The sequence below is a fragment of the Micropterus dolomieu genome, linkage group LG14 (genome assembly GCF_021292245.1).
Source record: "Micropterus dolomieu isolate WLL.071019.BEF.003 ecotype Adirondacks linkage group LG14, ASM2129224v1, whole genome shotgun sequence".
Taxonomy (NCBI): Eukaryota; Metazoa; Chordata; class Actinopteri; order Centrarchiformes; family Centrarchidae; genus Micropterus; species Micropterus dolomieu.
The window spans coordinates 4,497,813-4,514,862 of record NC_060163.1 but is presented as its reverse complement, the minus strand read 5'-3'; the positions used below and the strand labels follow the sequence as shown (position 1 = coordinate 4,514,862).

Genomic DNA, 17,050 nt, shown 5'->3' with positions numbered 1-17,050 from the left:
TGTTCACTAAACCCCACTCCCGAACAGTGATCTTCCCATCATAACCTCAGCAAAACCAAAAACACAACAGGAAACCTGTAATCAATTAAACAGTGTGTTTATCTGCAGCATATCTGGCAAGCTAGCATGGAGCGTTACTTCAAATATAGGAATGTGTCCTTAACTAACTAGATTAGTTTTTGGGGTTATTTTAAGAGAAGCAACATTATCCAAGATAGTTGATTGTAATTTTCTAAACACATCAAGTACTCCTCATCCTAGAATCCTTTTCTATTGTTACATTAAATGTGAAAAGCTAAGCATCCAATTTCAAATCTGCCCCCGGTTATTGAGGCTGAATGAACTGGTAGTTCAAGTGTCGTGCTCAAAGGTGAGGAAGTAGTTTGTTAGGGAAAGGAGAGTAATAACCTCCCTCTGTCTTTACTCTCAGCTGCAGCTCGGAGTTACAGGCCCTTGAGCAGGGCTGGGAAGCACTAAATGTGTGCAAATGCATGAATGGCAACTTCACTTGGATAAATACAGCTGAAACGCCTTCAATCTCCCCCGTTTCTGTCAGGCCTTTGTACTGATTCCTGGCCTTTGTCTCTGATAGGTTAGAGCGTGGGAGGCTTTCACAGGTTTGGACAGCAGGGTAAAGAACCTCCTCATCTCCCTCCGGGCCGTGGCAGAGCTCCAAAACCCGGCCATACGAGCCAGGCACTGGCATCAGCTGATGGCTGCTACAGGAGTCGGCTTCACTATGGACCAGGTTTCCAATTTATTAATCATAAGCAACATACCGCCAATATACTGTAGTTCTGTTCTTGACTTTAGGTGATTGTTTCAGTATTATGGTTTGAATTTACAGGTTGTACGTTAGCCCTAATTTTTATTTTTTATATCTAAAACAGGCAGGGGTGTTACTAACGTGCCAATAATTTTAAGGGCGATCATCGAGAGGTGATACACATGAGGCAGTTTTCTCCAATTATTTTCTTATTTTCGATCCCGGCTCTATTTGCATCCTCACTGGGCTTGTTTGTACTGTTTGTACTGCTCCAGCTGTTTAGTTTGTACAAAAACGTATTACAGAGACTAAATTGGCCTTATAACTAATCTTACAATGTACACACAAAGTCAGTGATTTACATTTAGCGGGTTGCAGATTCGCCACAGTACAGAGCTGTTTAGTTGCCAGTTTTATACCTGCCAACCTGTGACACCTATAGTAAAGTAAGAACAGCAGACCTACAGGGAGAGACAGTTAAAGCAGCTGCAATAATTAATTAATAAGTATTAAAGTCAGAAAAAAATGCAATACAATATTTTCCTGAAAAACTGTACCTACTGCTTTTAGGTGACCCGGGTTGGATGGCAACTGCAGGTGTGAACACTTTCTCACTGCAGCCCTGCTGTTTGATTATAATGGCAGGTTTCTCATTAATGACACTGTTTGTGCTTGTTAATCTGAAACCAGCAATCACAACCGGTGCTCGACAGTAATATGTTACTATTAGTATTACTATTATATAATATAGTTTACATGAATTGTGGGTAAAGTACTAATGTTGTTCTCTGTGAGCAGGAGACCACTCTAGCTGACCTGCTGCAGCTGAACCTGCACTGCTTTGAAGAGGAGGTGAGAGGGATTGTCGACAGGGCTGTCAAAGAGATGGGAATGGAGAAAGTCCTCTCTGAGCTCAACTCCACATGGACAGGTACTGGAACGAGACACCGAACTGTCCTACAACGGTAGCACTCCTAATCCTGCCACCCAGAGTTGACCAACTATTGACAGAGTGCGTTGATCTCGTCCAGGCATGCAGTTCCAGTACGAGCCCCACCACCGGACCCAGGTGCCTCTGCTGCGCACAGATGAGGAGCTGATCGAGACGCTGGAAGACAACCAGGTGCAGCTGCAGAACCTCATATCGTCCAAGTACATCGCCCACTTCCTGGATGAAGTGTCGTCATGGCAGAGCAAGCTGTCTGTGGCCGATTCTGTCATCTCTATCTGGTTCGAGGTGCAGCGGACATGGACCCACCTGGAAAGCATCTTTATTGGCTCAGAGGACATCCGCTCACAGCTGCCTGAGGTTACACACTGGACAGATGGAATCACATACATGCACACACACAGTTAATTACAGCTCTATAGGTATATATCACTGACAAGCTCATATGCACACAGGCCATAACCTGCGCCCTTGTCATTGCCATGTGAACCCAGATAGCATGACTGTTAATTAAGAATGCGTTAATTTGCTCATACTCCTAGTTTAGGAGCGAGATTACACAACTTTTTAATTGCTCCCACGATGTTCCGACTGTGCTTAAAGCCAGATGTTTGCTATTAAACCTCTGATTCTCGCCTCTCTCTTTTGGGAATCTAAATCCCCTGGCCGGGCTCCCTCACGAAATCTTCTGCAGGACTCCAGGCGCTTCGATGGGATTGATGGTGATTTCAAAGAGCTGGCAAACACTGTGCATCAAACGCCCAACGTAGTGGAGGCCACCAATAAACCAGGCCTGTTTGGTAAACTGGAGGACATCCAGTGCAGGTGAGACATCTCTCTGTTTCTACTCCTTATGTCTGTTATCAGGGGCACTCTCATGCAGGGTTTATGCTTCTTACACATGGATGCACACACACACACTGGCTTTGTGTATTTCTCTACAGGCTGTCTCTATGTGAAAAAGCTCTGGCAGAATACCTGGACACCAAGCGTCTGGCCTTCCCGAGATTTTACTTCATCTCCTCAGCTGATCTACTGGACATCCTGTCTAATGGGACCAACCCACACCAGGTGGATCCACTAATTTTGCCTATGGGGGCACCAATGGATTTTAAGCTTCAGTCAGTTCAGAGTCTGAAAAGATGCTTTGCATCATTAATAGCACTTTCTACAAGTTACTTTTTAACAGTTTTCTAATAAAAGTTTTCTGTTCAATTGCACCATTTAGCTCTTTTGCTGGGTGCTGTTGACTTTGCAGTACCCACAGTGTCCACTCAGGGGCAATGTCGCTTGTAGTTTTGCAGCCTGCTCCTACCTCCATCATCGGGACATTGTCTTATGCATTTCCACCTTGGAGAAATAAATCACTGTTAAGTACAACCTGCCACTAAATCTCTCTAAGAGGAAGTTAGCAGGCATTCTGCAGAACATGGGTCCTGCCCTTCTATAAATGATTCTAGAAAACAGTAATGAAACATTATTTATTTGGGCCGCGGCTAAGAAAACACCGGTCAGACCGTGAGCTGAGTGTGAATTGAGCCTGAGCTGAATGTGTCTGTTTATTTGCTCAGGTCCAGAAGCATCTGTCTAAGCTGTTTGACAACATGGCTAGGATGCAATTTGAAGCAGATGGAGAGGGGAATCCTTCTAAGACTGGTCTGGGCATGTACAGCAAAGAGGAGGAGTATGTCCCCTTTAATCAGTCCTGTGACTGCACTGGTCAGGTAAAATACGCCCGTAATCTTTTATTCATGTCTCTGAAATTGTGGCACCATAACTTCTGTAGGTCGAGCGGAATGATAAAGACATTAATTATCATCATTAGACTTAATGCTGACAGTGGCACTATCTGAACACTGTCTGTAGATGAATGTAATAGATGAAGAAATTCACTTACCTGCACTTTTCTGTAATGGAAGAAAATACATATCAAATATAGATATCACAACCCACAATAAAGGAGGCAATGAAATTGAGTCTGTCATTGCCCCTGGGGTTTTGCATATCAAAGCCCATAAATCCATTAATTTCCCATTACATCCCATAGTATTTTCCTGACTCCACTTCCACTCTAATGCTTATTAATGACCTCATTAGGGTCCATTGATAAGAGAGCCCGTCGGTGCTCATGTGACACATATAGCAATGTTTTTCTACATTTGTATTCATAGGCCTGTCTTTGTTTTGCTTGTATAAGGTGGAGATGTGGTTGAACCGGGTTCTGGACACCATGCGCTCCACTGTTCGATATGAGATGACCGAGGCAGTCATGGCCTATGAGGACAAACCCCGAGAGCAGTGGCTGTTTGACTACCCGGCTCAGGTAAACGGGCTCAGTGATGAATGTATATATTTAACTAATGACACTCACTTTGGGGATTTTTCCCATTAGTCACCATTTCAAACATCTTATGGATTAGTACCATAATTATGTCTATGTCTCTCATGGATATTTCAGTCCAGTGCACACACTCACTAATGCTTTACATACAGAGTTTGCAGCCAGACTCTGTCGAGTATTTTGAACAGCGGTGCACTGTTATTTGTGCGCGTCTGTGATAATGGTTGTCGCTACTTTGAAAGGATGATGATTTTCTGAAAGTTAGTATTTGATGGCAAAATATGTGCCTGATATTGCTGATTTCGGTGTCTAAAAGCGGTAGAAAGTTTCAGCCAACGGAGTAACCTATGTGACCAACAGAGGACCAAGTTTAATCTTTTAGAAATCCAGCGAAGTATTCTTTTATTGACAGTAGATGAACAATTTATAAAAAAATCCATATTTATAAATCAGAAGTGTAAAGATGTTGCTGCTGAGGGCCAGATTTACTAAGAAACTGGCGTTGAAAACGGCTGATTTACTAAGGCAGCAGCTCATTACACAGTCAGCACCTGGACTGATCCTGGTTCTGCCCTCCGGCCACACTCTCCCAGTGAAGGATAACTCCACCACATCACTTAGCTCAGAAATAAACGATCACGCAGGGATCTTCATTACAAAATGTTTGCTTTGACCACCACCGGAGAAAAACTATTACCGTTACTCAAAAATATTACTCATAAAATTATGATATTAGAATCTTTAGCATATATTATTAAGACATTAAGAGGCATTAATCATGTCAAAAAGAGAGAGCTGAAGTATGACAAGGCAAGGGCACATAAAAGATAGACAATATGTACACAAGGAACATGCAGCACCAACCGGTGGAGAGAGAGAGAGAGAGAGAGAGACAGACAGAAAGAGCAGGTGGATTTGGAGATGGTGTTGTTAAGGCTGAGGTAAAATTCAGCAAAGCACACACTAAATATCTTTATAAAGCTTTTAGTGTAGTTCCTGTCTGTAGTGATTTTATGTTCATTCAGTTCATTGATGGTAAATTGACTGTACTTACCGTATATTGTGCTTTTTTACAAAAAAGTGCCTCTCATTCACACATACACCACACACTGATGGCGACAGAGCTGCCATGCAAGGTACAGGCCTGTCCATTAGGAGCAACTTAGGGTTCAGTGTGTTGTGGACAGGGGGAGTCGGGGTATCGAACCCACGTGTACGACCCGCACTACCACCTGAGCCACAGCCTTGATGGTCAGGTTTGATGAACACAAACCACAACATCCATCCACTATTCTTTTTTTTTTACAGTAATTACATATTGTGTCAAGAATAGCGTTATGGCTTGCACTTTGTTTCCATTTTTAGTTATACACAAGAATTTATTAAATGCATTTATCTTTCCCCACTACAGCCTACCTTGTTTCTCTTGCAAATCCATTTGCTTGACACGCCTTCTTTTCAGAGGAGAATTGTCATATACTGTAGACCCCCAGCAAACACTTCAAGCAAAAAAATATATAAAGCATTCACTGGTCCTCATAAAGCTTATTGCTATGAGAGCACAGTAATACATTAAAGTCACGTACATATTCTTGTCAACGTTTTCCTCAACTCAGAGCTTCTCTCGTGGATCATGACAGCTAGACATTAAGAGGACACTGTTTAGAATTGAAATTTCGCTTGACTGTAGAAAAGGAATTTCAGATTTTATCTCCTGAGGAAAAACAAGAATAGCCTAACAGCAATGATTTTTAAATTCCATGTCCATTAATGGCTCCGACCACAAACACCTGCTCAGCCCATCTACTGTTCTTTGAAGCTGACTTTCCACACTGGTCAGCATAAACAGCCAATCAAAATTTCCCCACATAAAGAAATAATCTTCTATAAAACTTGGAGTTGTACAGGCAAAGCCTTGCCAGTTTTATGCATGAAACATATGGGCATATACATATTCATATTCAAATTTTAAGGTGGCTCAGTTCATACATTTATTTTAAATGTGGATACAAATGAACAACCAGAGAGAAACCAAGTAATCTCAAACGCAAAGATCCACCTACATAAATCTTATCAACTATGTATTTTTACAGAATCTGTGATTCCTTTCATTTTCTCTGGTTCAGGTGGCGCTGACCTGCACTCAGATCTGGTGGACATCTGACATCGGCATGGCGTTCGCCCGTCTGGAGGAGGGCTATGACAACGCCATGAAGGAGTACTACAAGAAACAGGTGTCCCAGCTCAACACCCTCATCTCCATGCTGATTGGACAGCTTACACCGGGTGATCGGCAGAAGGTGATGACCATCTGCACCATCGATGTCCACGCCAGAGACGTGGTGGCCAAGATGATCGCTCAGAAGGTGAGGGGGGCACGGTGGAAATCAGGCCAAGAACCTGTACTGTTTAAATTTTTATGCAGACTACGTGGTTGCTGCTGTATTTTCTGAGAGGCTATTACCAGTGAGTAATGCACTCAATATATTCAAACAAGGTATGTCATTACCATAATTAGAGGGTGGAAAAGCACAGATTATTTCTGGCTTTACCTCAAACCTTGGCACTCTCTGTTCAACTCTTCTTTTTTTTTAAGGTGGAGAATTCTCAGGCCTTCGTGTGGCTCTCCCAGCTCAGACACCGTTGGGATGAGAAGGAGAAACATTGTTTTGCCAACATTTGTGATGCCCAGTTTCTCTACTCCTACGAATACCTGGGCAACACGCCACGATTAGTTATCACTCCTCTAACAGACAGGTACGCACATGTCTTTCTTGGTGTCTTTGTTCAGACTGCGAAACAAACCATCATGATTGAGTACGGTCTAGACCTGCTCTATGAAAAGTGCAATGAGATGACTTCTGTTATGAATTGCCGCTATATAAATAAAATTGAATTGAATGATTGCTTGTCAACTGAGTGATAGATGAAACTATTTCAGTTGACTGTTAGCATACTGTTGTTGAGATTTCATACAGAAGTAGACTAAAGCAGGGTTCTCAGTTCTAACTGGCACCCTTCAATTTTACTGAACGATTTTACTCAATATTTTTCAGCTGTAGCTAGCTAACTAAGCTAACGGTAGCTTAATTTGTTGGTTGAAAACATGAATGACTTTTTAATGTTTCCAGCTGACTCATTTTACCCTCCCTAACTTGGGTCTTAAAGAGGTGGTTTTATGGTTTTTGGCTTTTTCCCTCTCCTTTATTGAGTTATATATCTTTTTTGTGCATGTAATAGGTTTGCAAAGTGAAAAAGACCAAAGTCCACCCCAAAGGGAGTCCCCATCTCCCACAGAAAACTGCCTGAAAACAGCTCGTTTGTAGTCCAGCCGTTTCCCTTTCATTGCAGTGACGTCACAGGGATGAAAGCTAAATGCACCTCATACAACGCTCGCTAAGCGACTAGTCCGACACGCCCTCAAAAACACTGGTGGAAAAACACTGTGCTGCAGCACACACCTCCTCTCCCTTCCAAACGCTAGCTACCATCCAGGCAGTCAGTGTACAAAAAGTTGTTCCTGTGATGTAGAGACAGAGCTCAGTTAAAACTTTATGGATGAAAGATACAGTTGTTACAGATTAATAACTCAGCACTCACCGAATTCTTGCTCCACTCCATGTTGTCAAGCTGGTCAGCATCATGTACAGCTGAACCGAAGCCTTGTTTACTGGCTTCTCACTGACCCGCCCTTCTCTGCTTCTGATTGGCTGGCAGTCTTTAACTAGGAACTGCGCATGTGCAACTCCCAGCAAAGATCATTTAGAGACAAGATGCATCACTCCATAGCTAAAACGAAGCCTTCAGCACAGGGTGAAAAGAGGAGCTGCAGCAATGTGCAGTATGACAAAAATATGTTGTTGTTTTTTTAAATTAAACCTTGTAAACCTGTTCTGGTACAACCCCTACATAAGCATAATACCACCTCTTTAAATATGCACTTGATTGCTACATACATGATATTGTGCTACAAGACTATAGCTAAAGCTATACGTCAAAAAATAGACCAAAAGTTAGCATCCTCACCAATTGATGCAGAGGACATGTAAATTAAGAAACAACATTGTTGGTGTATTGCAGGTCAGTCCTAGTATTATCAGTATGAAAGTATGTGAAATGAAAAGTCAGAATCTTATTTCATTCTATCGTAGCCATGTTTGGCTCCTTAGCTGACACATTTGGACTTATGCTTTATTGTTTATATCTTCAAGCAGTATGTTTCACTTCTTGTTAGAGATAGAGAGAGAGAAAATGCTTGTAGAATGAAGCCTAATTGATGTGTTTGGCCAGAGAAACGCTATCTTGGATAACGGGTTTGGCTGTGTTGCTAGAGTGTGAACTTCTCCAAATCCGAAGCAGAGCAGGACAGAGCCGCTGACGTTCGCTTAAACTGGGATGTAGTAGCATGGGACCAACTTCCACACAGAAATACTATACAGTGGATGTTTTATTTGTGATTGGGGCTTTTTTAAAGTAACAAAATTTAGTTAGCTTATAAAGTGTCCCTTGGCCTTGGAAGTAATGGGTTATGGTACTACAGTAAGTAAGACATGCTAATGACTGCATCTTATGTTAGAGCAGATAAACACTTTAATCCATTACTTAGACTTTTGCTCTTGCACCTTCTAAACTCATTAAATGGGGGGATGTGGGGATCTCTCATACTGTAGTCCCTTTCACACAGCTTCAGCAGGTGGAGAAATCCAAAGCTTGATGGGCCCGCTGTGCCCACCCACAGTTGCTAAGATATGGCTGGACAATTGCAGTTTGGGGAACCGTCAATGGGCCAAAGAATACCAACTCATTCACTCCCGAAAAAGGCTAAATGAAAAGCAAGAATACCTAGCATGTAGTCCTGTACAGGTTTATAAACATGCCAGTTTGCATGAAGCCTATTAAAAAACGATTATAATTACATTTTAAAAAATCCATATGTGTTGATGAAAATAGTTTTTTTCCCCTTGTAATTGAAATACTCTCTAGAATACATGCACAATACATGCTTCTTATCTAATAATAACCATCTGATGCATTCTAATGATCTCCATTTGAATCATTATGTACACCCACCGCAAAGAGAACCTTTTAGAACAGAGCTCAGGCACTATGCCAACAGCTTGTTTGTACACATGCACATGTTTCTGCAGGATTCCTGATAAAGTTTTAACTACACAGAGAAGAATACCTGCCTCCAAGAGCCCTTGGCAAACTGCAGCGATTGACTGTGTGGTTTTCCAGACTGACCAGTATTCCCTTTGAAGCCTGAACAAACAGAAACAATGGGCTTTGATGGGCGGATCAGCGGCCGTGTAGCAAGACTTCACCATATGGTGCATGCCCTTGCTGCGACTCACACAGTTTGCCACTGGCTTTCATTTCAACAATGGACCATGGACCAGGGGGCTGGATGTCAAATCTTTTAATCCGCAACTTGAGAAAATAGCTAAAAGCATGTTTTTTTTGTAATAGAGCCAGAAAGAGAAGAATAAATCTTGATGCTGTAAAGTGAAAACCAATCCAAACATCAGAGTAGCTGAAAATACAAGGCCCGTCTTTAGTTTGACACTGCATGTCTGAATATAGGATTTTAAAGTGTCAGTTCACCCAGCAAAAATATCAGAGAACTGGATTGATCTAAATTCTTGGTCTTGGTGAGGACTCGGGCAGCAGCATTCTGAATCAGCTGCAGCTGTCTGATTGATTTTTTTTAGACAGACCTGTGAAGACACCATCACAGTAGTTTTCCTGCTGTCCTTCTAAGACATTATGCAAGTCTTGCTGTATTTTGAAGGTGACAGTAGATAGGATTTTGTAAGTGGCTAGGATAACATTTATTTCATAACTACACCCAGACTTTGTGTGGTTTGTGGTTTTTAACATTTGGGATTCAAGGTGAGCCCTGACTGTTAGTACTGGGAGAACTCTTGTGGTATTTAGACAAACCTCACTGTGAACAGTGAGTGTACAGCTTGTGTCTTAGTGTAAATTAGCTGTCCCCTTAAAATGACACACCACACAGCCATTAATGTGATCCTCAGAGAGTTCATTTAGGGGTGCAGTGTTTCCCCTATATGTGGTGTGCCGCTCCTGAATCACAACCGCTGCTACAAAAATTTCCCGCGATCATTAAACTGTGTGCTACAAATGTTTTCACTCGCACACTGTGCGAGCACGGCAGCACTCAATGCTCGGCTCACTTCCTCTCCCCGTTTCATGCAGAACATGCGTGACAGATGGTGTTATAAGAGCAGTGTAACTCTGAATCAGGATGTGCGTAGCGAGTGTTTGATTGTCCGAGCGGCAGAAAATGACTGCGAGCGGAGGAAAATATTCTGGCAGTAAATGTACAGTGTCTGTTACAGTGTGTCAGCTTCTCAAGACCAAGAAAAGTCTGTTGTTTCCCACCTGCTGGAAAAGTGAAGCCGGTTAGCGCTAAGTTAGCTAACATCTACCCTCCCCTTCAGACTGCTAAAGCTAATTAGTGATGCAAACTAGTCCTTTGAAGCTAATGAGGAGACATTTATTTTTGGATTTGGATTCAGAAGGGAGGAGGTTTCTCATTTTTTATATTAATGTCTACAGATAAATGTCAGAAGCTGTAAAATTAAGACACAAAAGGCAAACATGAACAGTCTATCTATAATGATTCTGAAGTCATATTAACAGGGTTTTCCTGAAATAAAATTTGTGCTGTTTGTCTTGGCCCAGCTGCTGAAAAAAATCCTAGAGGAAACACTGGGGGTGTACTCACTTTTGATGCCTACACTTTATGGCTACACTATACATAAATGGCTGTGTTATGTTATTTTGAGGGTACAGCAAATTTACACTGTTATACAAGTGTAGCAAAAGTGTCATTTGTTCACAAAAATGTGAGGGGTGGACTCACTTTTGTGAGGTACTGTAGTTACTATGTAGGTTTATCATATCTGTTCATCTAGCACCGTCATCAGGTCAAAATTTTACTTTGTACTTGGGTTTATGACCAAAGATCTGCAAACTAAAAGCATTCCTATCAGTTTGCGGTGTAACAAGTTTCATTTGCTTATGAAGACGATGTGTTTGAAAGCTGTGAACCCAGCAGTCGTAAATGAACTTCCATACTCAAATATGTTGTAATTCTTCCTGAACACTAATATGAACCATCTAATTGTTTGAAGTCAAAACATAAAAATGATCTAAATGGATTTTAATTACAGCAGTAATCTAGGAAATGTTAAGCCGTATGTGTGCAGCTGCTGTGAAAATATTTATAATGAATACAGGCCTGTATGTGCTTGTTTACCATAAGCTGACTATAGTCAGTATGATCTGTTCACCTTCTGCAGCAGTATAATTAGGCTAAAAGAATCACGCTCGCTAATCTATAACAGCAGGACTGTTATCGGCACAATGTTAGCATTCGCTCAATACTTACTACAGGATCTCCAAAGCTGCACCATTATGCAAAACATCAGGAATATTTTACCCAGCTAGCACACACACACACACACACACACACACACACACTCTCAGAGACCGACAGAAAGAGGAATGGAGGAAGTATGAGCGAGACAGACAGACTGATATACTGTATAGTGGTTTCTTTTAAAAACACTTTAATAAAACAAGTCACCCTGTCAAAGCCCCCCAGTTTAGCTTCACCCCCTTGTCTTCTGTCTGGCTTTACCTATTCCATGCAGGACACCCTTATCATGCTTCCTAGACGACTGATTTTTGGCCATATTTCAGGGGAGAGCCATAAAGCCTGTTGGCGCTAGTATCCGGATGATACAGTGTATACAGATGGGATCATTTGTCTTCTCCGAGCGTCTGTCTCTCAGTATGCTTTCCAATATTTTCCCCTTATATACATCTTCTATTAACCAGCAGCTCATTAAAATCATTGCTGTATTGATATTCAAGGCAAACCGTTGTGTTTATTGCCCTGATCAATAAAGTCCTGATTGTCTCCATCAGTTCATGTCCATGGATGCTGCTGTTTTTTATTGATACTAGATGGGCAGACTGTTTGTTAGTCTTGACAGGTTCTACGGGAGAAGCAATCACTGGTGTCGCTAATCAGCCTGTGTGATAATCAAAGCACAGGAGCAGATTATATTATCATATAATGAGGTTATGTACGATGACGGCTGAGCCGACACCGAGACATTGTCAGTGCTGGTTATACGACTGTGTCAACTCAGGATTTGTAATTTGTACTGTTTAGAGCTGCGTGCATTCTTTGTCATGCTGCTGTAGAAATGGATCCTTTTTGTGGGGTGCACTTATTAAGAGCCAATCTGGATCATTTAATGGGGCAGCTTGATGGAGAGCTTTGTAGGTTGCTGGAGCCATTCCCCAGTATTGAAAGTTTTTGTCATATGTATTTGATGATGTGGTATTTTAGTAGTAGAACAATAATTCCTCTTGGAAGGCCACTGTCTTTAAGAAGGAAAAACCACAATGCCAAACGTACAGAATTGTTTGAGCATTTGTTTATTGGTGTATTTTCATTCCACTTACTGCATGCTCTAGGAGGGCAGAAAAATCCTTGCATTTCAACATGTAGTTTCAGTGGGTAAGGCACAGGAGAATTGTTCCTGACCAATTGGTTGACATTATGGCGACCCTCGGCAATCGATTCTCCACCTGTTGAATGTCAGCCCAAGCGTTTGACTATTTAGCGATATAGCGATTAAGAAGCTTGTTGAACCATCTGGCTGGTTTTTGTTAACAGATTTTGCACTCAACTTTATTTGTACTTACTCTAAAAAATATTTTGCCTCACAGCTGGACTTACGCATGGTTTAGAGAAGCCGTCTCTGTACATAAAGTAGACAAAGTGCAGACACAGAGGCACTTCCATGCTAAAATGCTCGTCATTTCCCTGCAGCTATTTTGGCCACGAAAAGAAAAATTAAAGATTAAGGAAACTAAATATGACATGTTCATTTGTGAGCTTTAGAGGTGTTACTGTAGGTGTGTTTTCTTCTGACAGAGCCAGGCTAGCTGTTTCAAACCGCTCCCAGTTTGTATGCTAACCTAAGCTAACTGGCTCCCTGCTTCATACTTTAGACACAGACATGGAGGTGGTATTGATCCTCTCATCTAACTATTGGATGTATATAATGAATGTTAAATTATTTTAACTTTTACTTTTATTAGTTCATTTAAAAATGACAATCCTTTAATAATACTAAAAAAAAAAAATTATTCTTTGATTCTTATTTAATGAATTTATCTGGTTGTATGAAAAAGTTCCATTTATTCCGGGGATAAATTTTAGACTCCATAGTAAAGAGAAAACTGAAAAAGGACAGTGCCAGAAACTGCACCTACCTACAGTGCTAACCGCTGAGCTAACATGTTGCCATAGATGCTTAAAACTTTTAAAAGTAAAAATGTGCCAGTGTGTGCTGTCAAGCTCCTCACTGTGGGTGAATGAATGAAAGGGAGTGGCCTTGTCCTAATCTAATAAATGAAAGTCAGTCGAATCAGTCAAAAGCAATTTTTTGTTGCTCATCAGTGACGCATATGTACGTGTACCTTGACTATATTTAGATGCTACATCACCCTGACCCAGTCCCTCCACCTGACCATGAGTGGAGCTCCAGCAGGGCCCGCAGGCACAGGGAAGACTGAGACTACCAAAGACTTGGGCAGAGCCCTCGGCATCATGGTCTACGTATTTAACTGCTCTGAGCAGATGGACTACAAGGTGAGCAAGCATGCATGCTTATCCATATCTGTATTTGAGCCTGCGCACATAGCTGTTTCTTTACATTTGCCTTTGTCAGCGAAATGGTTTTTTATTTGTCATTAAAGTTGTCAGCCCACCTTTATGCCCTTCTCTTTTCCTCTATTGTTCTTTTCATCTTCCATTTGCCTGCTTTGCCTCCCCCTTGGAGGAAAAGCCAATGTGTTAAACTCTGATTGTCATTTCTTTTCTAAACCTTGTCAAAATGCCCTCTCTGTGCCCAGCCACCGCCTTGCTTTATTATGCACTCTTGTATACTCTTACACACACATTTTATGCATACAGAGGGCTCAAAGGGAGACATAAACATAATCTTGTGATCCGGCTTCACAGGGGCATCATTACAGTATCGAGGCGTACAGCACCCCCGGCTATATACACCGCAGCAAGGTGTCAGCGAGAAGTGCTAATATACTCCAGGAGGAGGAACGCATGCACTAGAAACTGGCTTCAGAGCCCCACACTGTTACTCATATTCAGCCATGCACACACACACACACACACACACACACACCCACACCCACAATCCTCTAGTCAGCTCCGGTTTGCGTCAGAGAAGGTTTCCTCGGCCCTGTAATTGGAGAGAAGAGTCAGCTGCCCGTTCATCCTGGTCCAGCTGCTTTCCAGAGGGCTGTTCACCTGCTCTCTAGTTGTTGTTGGGAAAACTAAAACGTGGGTGGTAGCCTTTTTAGCCTTATCTCTTTTTGCCATTAACGCCTTGTTTTATTCGTGTGAGGCCTTGTTTATGTATCATCTTGTTATTACTCGCCTACTCTCAGCCTGCCGTGTTCCTGCACTGTCATAACGGCAATGAATGTTTTTCCATATATCTTCTGTCTAACTGGCGATACGTCTGTGTCTCCCTCACCACAAGCTTTATGAGTCAGTCGGACAGGGGTCCACCTGTGAGCCTTCATGACTGACTTCCTGTCCCTCTGTGTCCATCTGAATATCTGTCTCTCTCTCTCTCTCTCTCTCTCTCTGTCCACCAGTCCTGTGGGAACATCTACAAAGGCCTGGCTCAGACGGGGGCATGGGGCTGCTTTGACGAATTTAACAGGATCTCAGTGGAGGTGCTGTCTGTGGTGGCTGTACAGGTAAGAACAAGTCTAGTTCCTCTGCCACAGGTATTCCCAAAATCCCCTTTAGGTCGAGACTTCTTTGTGAGGGCAACTTGTGTGTATTTTCACCCTGGCCGGGTAGAGCTGAATGTGGGAGTTATCATTTTATTTGTGAAGTGGTCTATCTAAATCAAGTTGTGGTGAAAATAAGCCCTTGAAAACAGCACTGCACAATTAAATAGCCTCTTCATCGCCGATCGCAAACTTAAATTGCTTCAGCTATAAGACTAATCCACCAAGGCTGGCACCTCTGCACCCCAGAGCTTCTTCATAATTAGAGCCTTCTCTGATCTGATTTGAGAGTCTAGGATGGAAAACCTCCTCCCTTGCTTGCCTGTGGTGCTGGTCACAAAAACTTATAACAACTCTGAATGGACAAACTCCAAGTACTCAAAGGATGTGCCGCACTAATTTGGGTGAATTAGTATTTGCTCAGTGTTGGTGCTTAGAGTACATCATTGATTTGCAAATATCAACATGTAAAAAATTATTTGTATGTAATTTGGACTTATTTTGTTTTAAATTAATCATCTTAGTGAAGTAGCAAGCTCTCCTTTCACCTAATAGGCAAATCAGAGCATGGCACCAAGTAGGCCAAACTTTTTTTTTTAAGTACTATAGGGGTTTTTGTCCATCCCACATAGATATGTATTAAAAGATAACTGTTTTGTCTGAAGTCGGGTATGATGAAAAAAACAACAAACCCAAAAGCAGCTTGGTTGCAAAGACAAAAGTCTTTTGGATAATGCAACATCAAACATTATCCAGTTTGCTTTTATTTGACTATAATTACATAGCTATGACAAAAAAAAGTGTCAGTTTAGTTGCAATAAACTGACATGACATTTGTCTGTCATCAGTTACCAGGTCTTACATGTTAAGCAAGCTCAGTGCCCTGTCAGTCTCAATCAGTCTAATTAGATGAGAGAAGGGACAGATTCAGTGAAATGTAACCCATACATTTTCATTTGGTTCAAAGCAGGAAAAAAAGGGAATAAATGTGGAAAAAAGGAGCACAGATTATCACAAGTCATCCAAAAACCGTGTTACCTGCACAATCAAATAAAAGTAGCAAATCTGGCAATAGTAGCTGATCCTGTTAGCAACATGAGCCAAATTCATCTCTGCTTTGAATTGGGGTTAGAGATGCGCTGATCCGACTTTTTCAGTCCTGATACCAATACCTGGGCTTTGGGTACCAGCCGATGCTGAGTACCGATCCGGTAAAATGAATAAGCTGTATTCCTCACTGTGAGGAAAATACTGGAACTCATTCTTGTATGTGTAAGGCAACATCAGACGTGACGTAAACATTGGTCGACCTGCGCACCGCTGACGCACCGTGTAGCATGCGTGTAACTGAACTGAACAGTTAGGCCCATAGATTCGCCTCTTCTTCACGATCCAGCTATTTGAGTCAGTATCAGGCCGATATCCGATATCAGTATCGGACCCTAATTGGGGTGGAGGCAGATATCTCAATACAGATATCTCAAAACGTGGGCAGATAAAACCAAACCTGTCTTCTGTCAGTCCCGGCTCCAAGACAAGTGTGAAAATGTTGTTTGTAATTAGTGTGAACCACGCCTGTACAGCTGCACTTGACAATATTTCATATTATTAATGGATCAAATGACTATATAATGTGAAAGGTGTCACTCAGACGTTTTCATCTTCATCAGCTTTAACCCCTTAACGCCTGAATTTTTTTACGATCAAAAAATAAAAAAAATAATTTGTGTTTTCATTTGCTTTCAAGCTGATGTTAAATTAAGTGAAGTTACTGCATTTACCTACACCCCTGTAACACTGGTGACCCGCACAAAAGTGGAGCACAACAGCCACACACCAAAAGGGTCAACACAAGTAGACCAACTACAAGGTAGCTGCCATACACAAACAGCAATACACCACGACCCAACAAAAGTGGACTGTCGCAACACAATATGGGCACCATGTGGTCATCAACCACCTACACTGGTTACTTGAGGATTTAGGAAACCAGCAACACAACCGAACCTGACGAACTGGGAGTATACCCCCACCACTTTAAATCCAAAGGTCTGTGGTGTTGGCACATCCCAAACGCACAAAAAACTAAAATTAATGTTCTGTAACTAAATACACAACCGCA

General features: G+C 41.8%; 1 protein-coding gene across 1 annotated transcript in view; it reads left to right on the top strand.

The window, feature by feature from the left end:
• The window catches only part of LOC123983449 (dynein axonemal heavy chain 9-like), a 137,072-nt gene that overhangs the window by 27,308 nt on the left and 92,714 nt on the right, over positions 1 to 17,050 (top strand). The window contains 11 exon segments of the mRNA XM_046069706.1: positions 593 to 748; positions 1,565 to 1,697; positions 1,798 to 2,075; positions 2,410 to 2,540; positions 2,660 to 2,786; positions 3,287 to 3,439; positions 3,913 to 4,038; positions 6,183 to 6,422; positions 6,653 to 6,813; positions 13,600 to 13,756; positions 14,788 to 14,892. Of these exon segments, the coding sequence (XP_045925662.1) occupies positions 593 to 748; positions 1,565 to 1,697; positions 1,798 to 2,075; positions 2,410 to 2,540; positions 2,660 to 2,786; positions 3,287 to 3,439; positions 3,913 to 4,038; positions 6,183 to 6,422; positions 6,653 to 6,813; positions 13,600 to 13,756; positions 14,788 to 14,892 (1,767 nt within the window).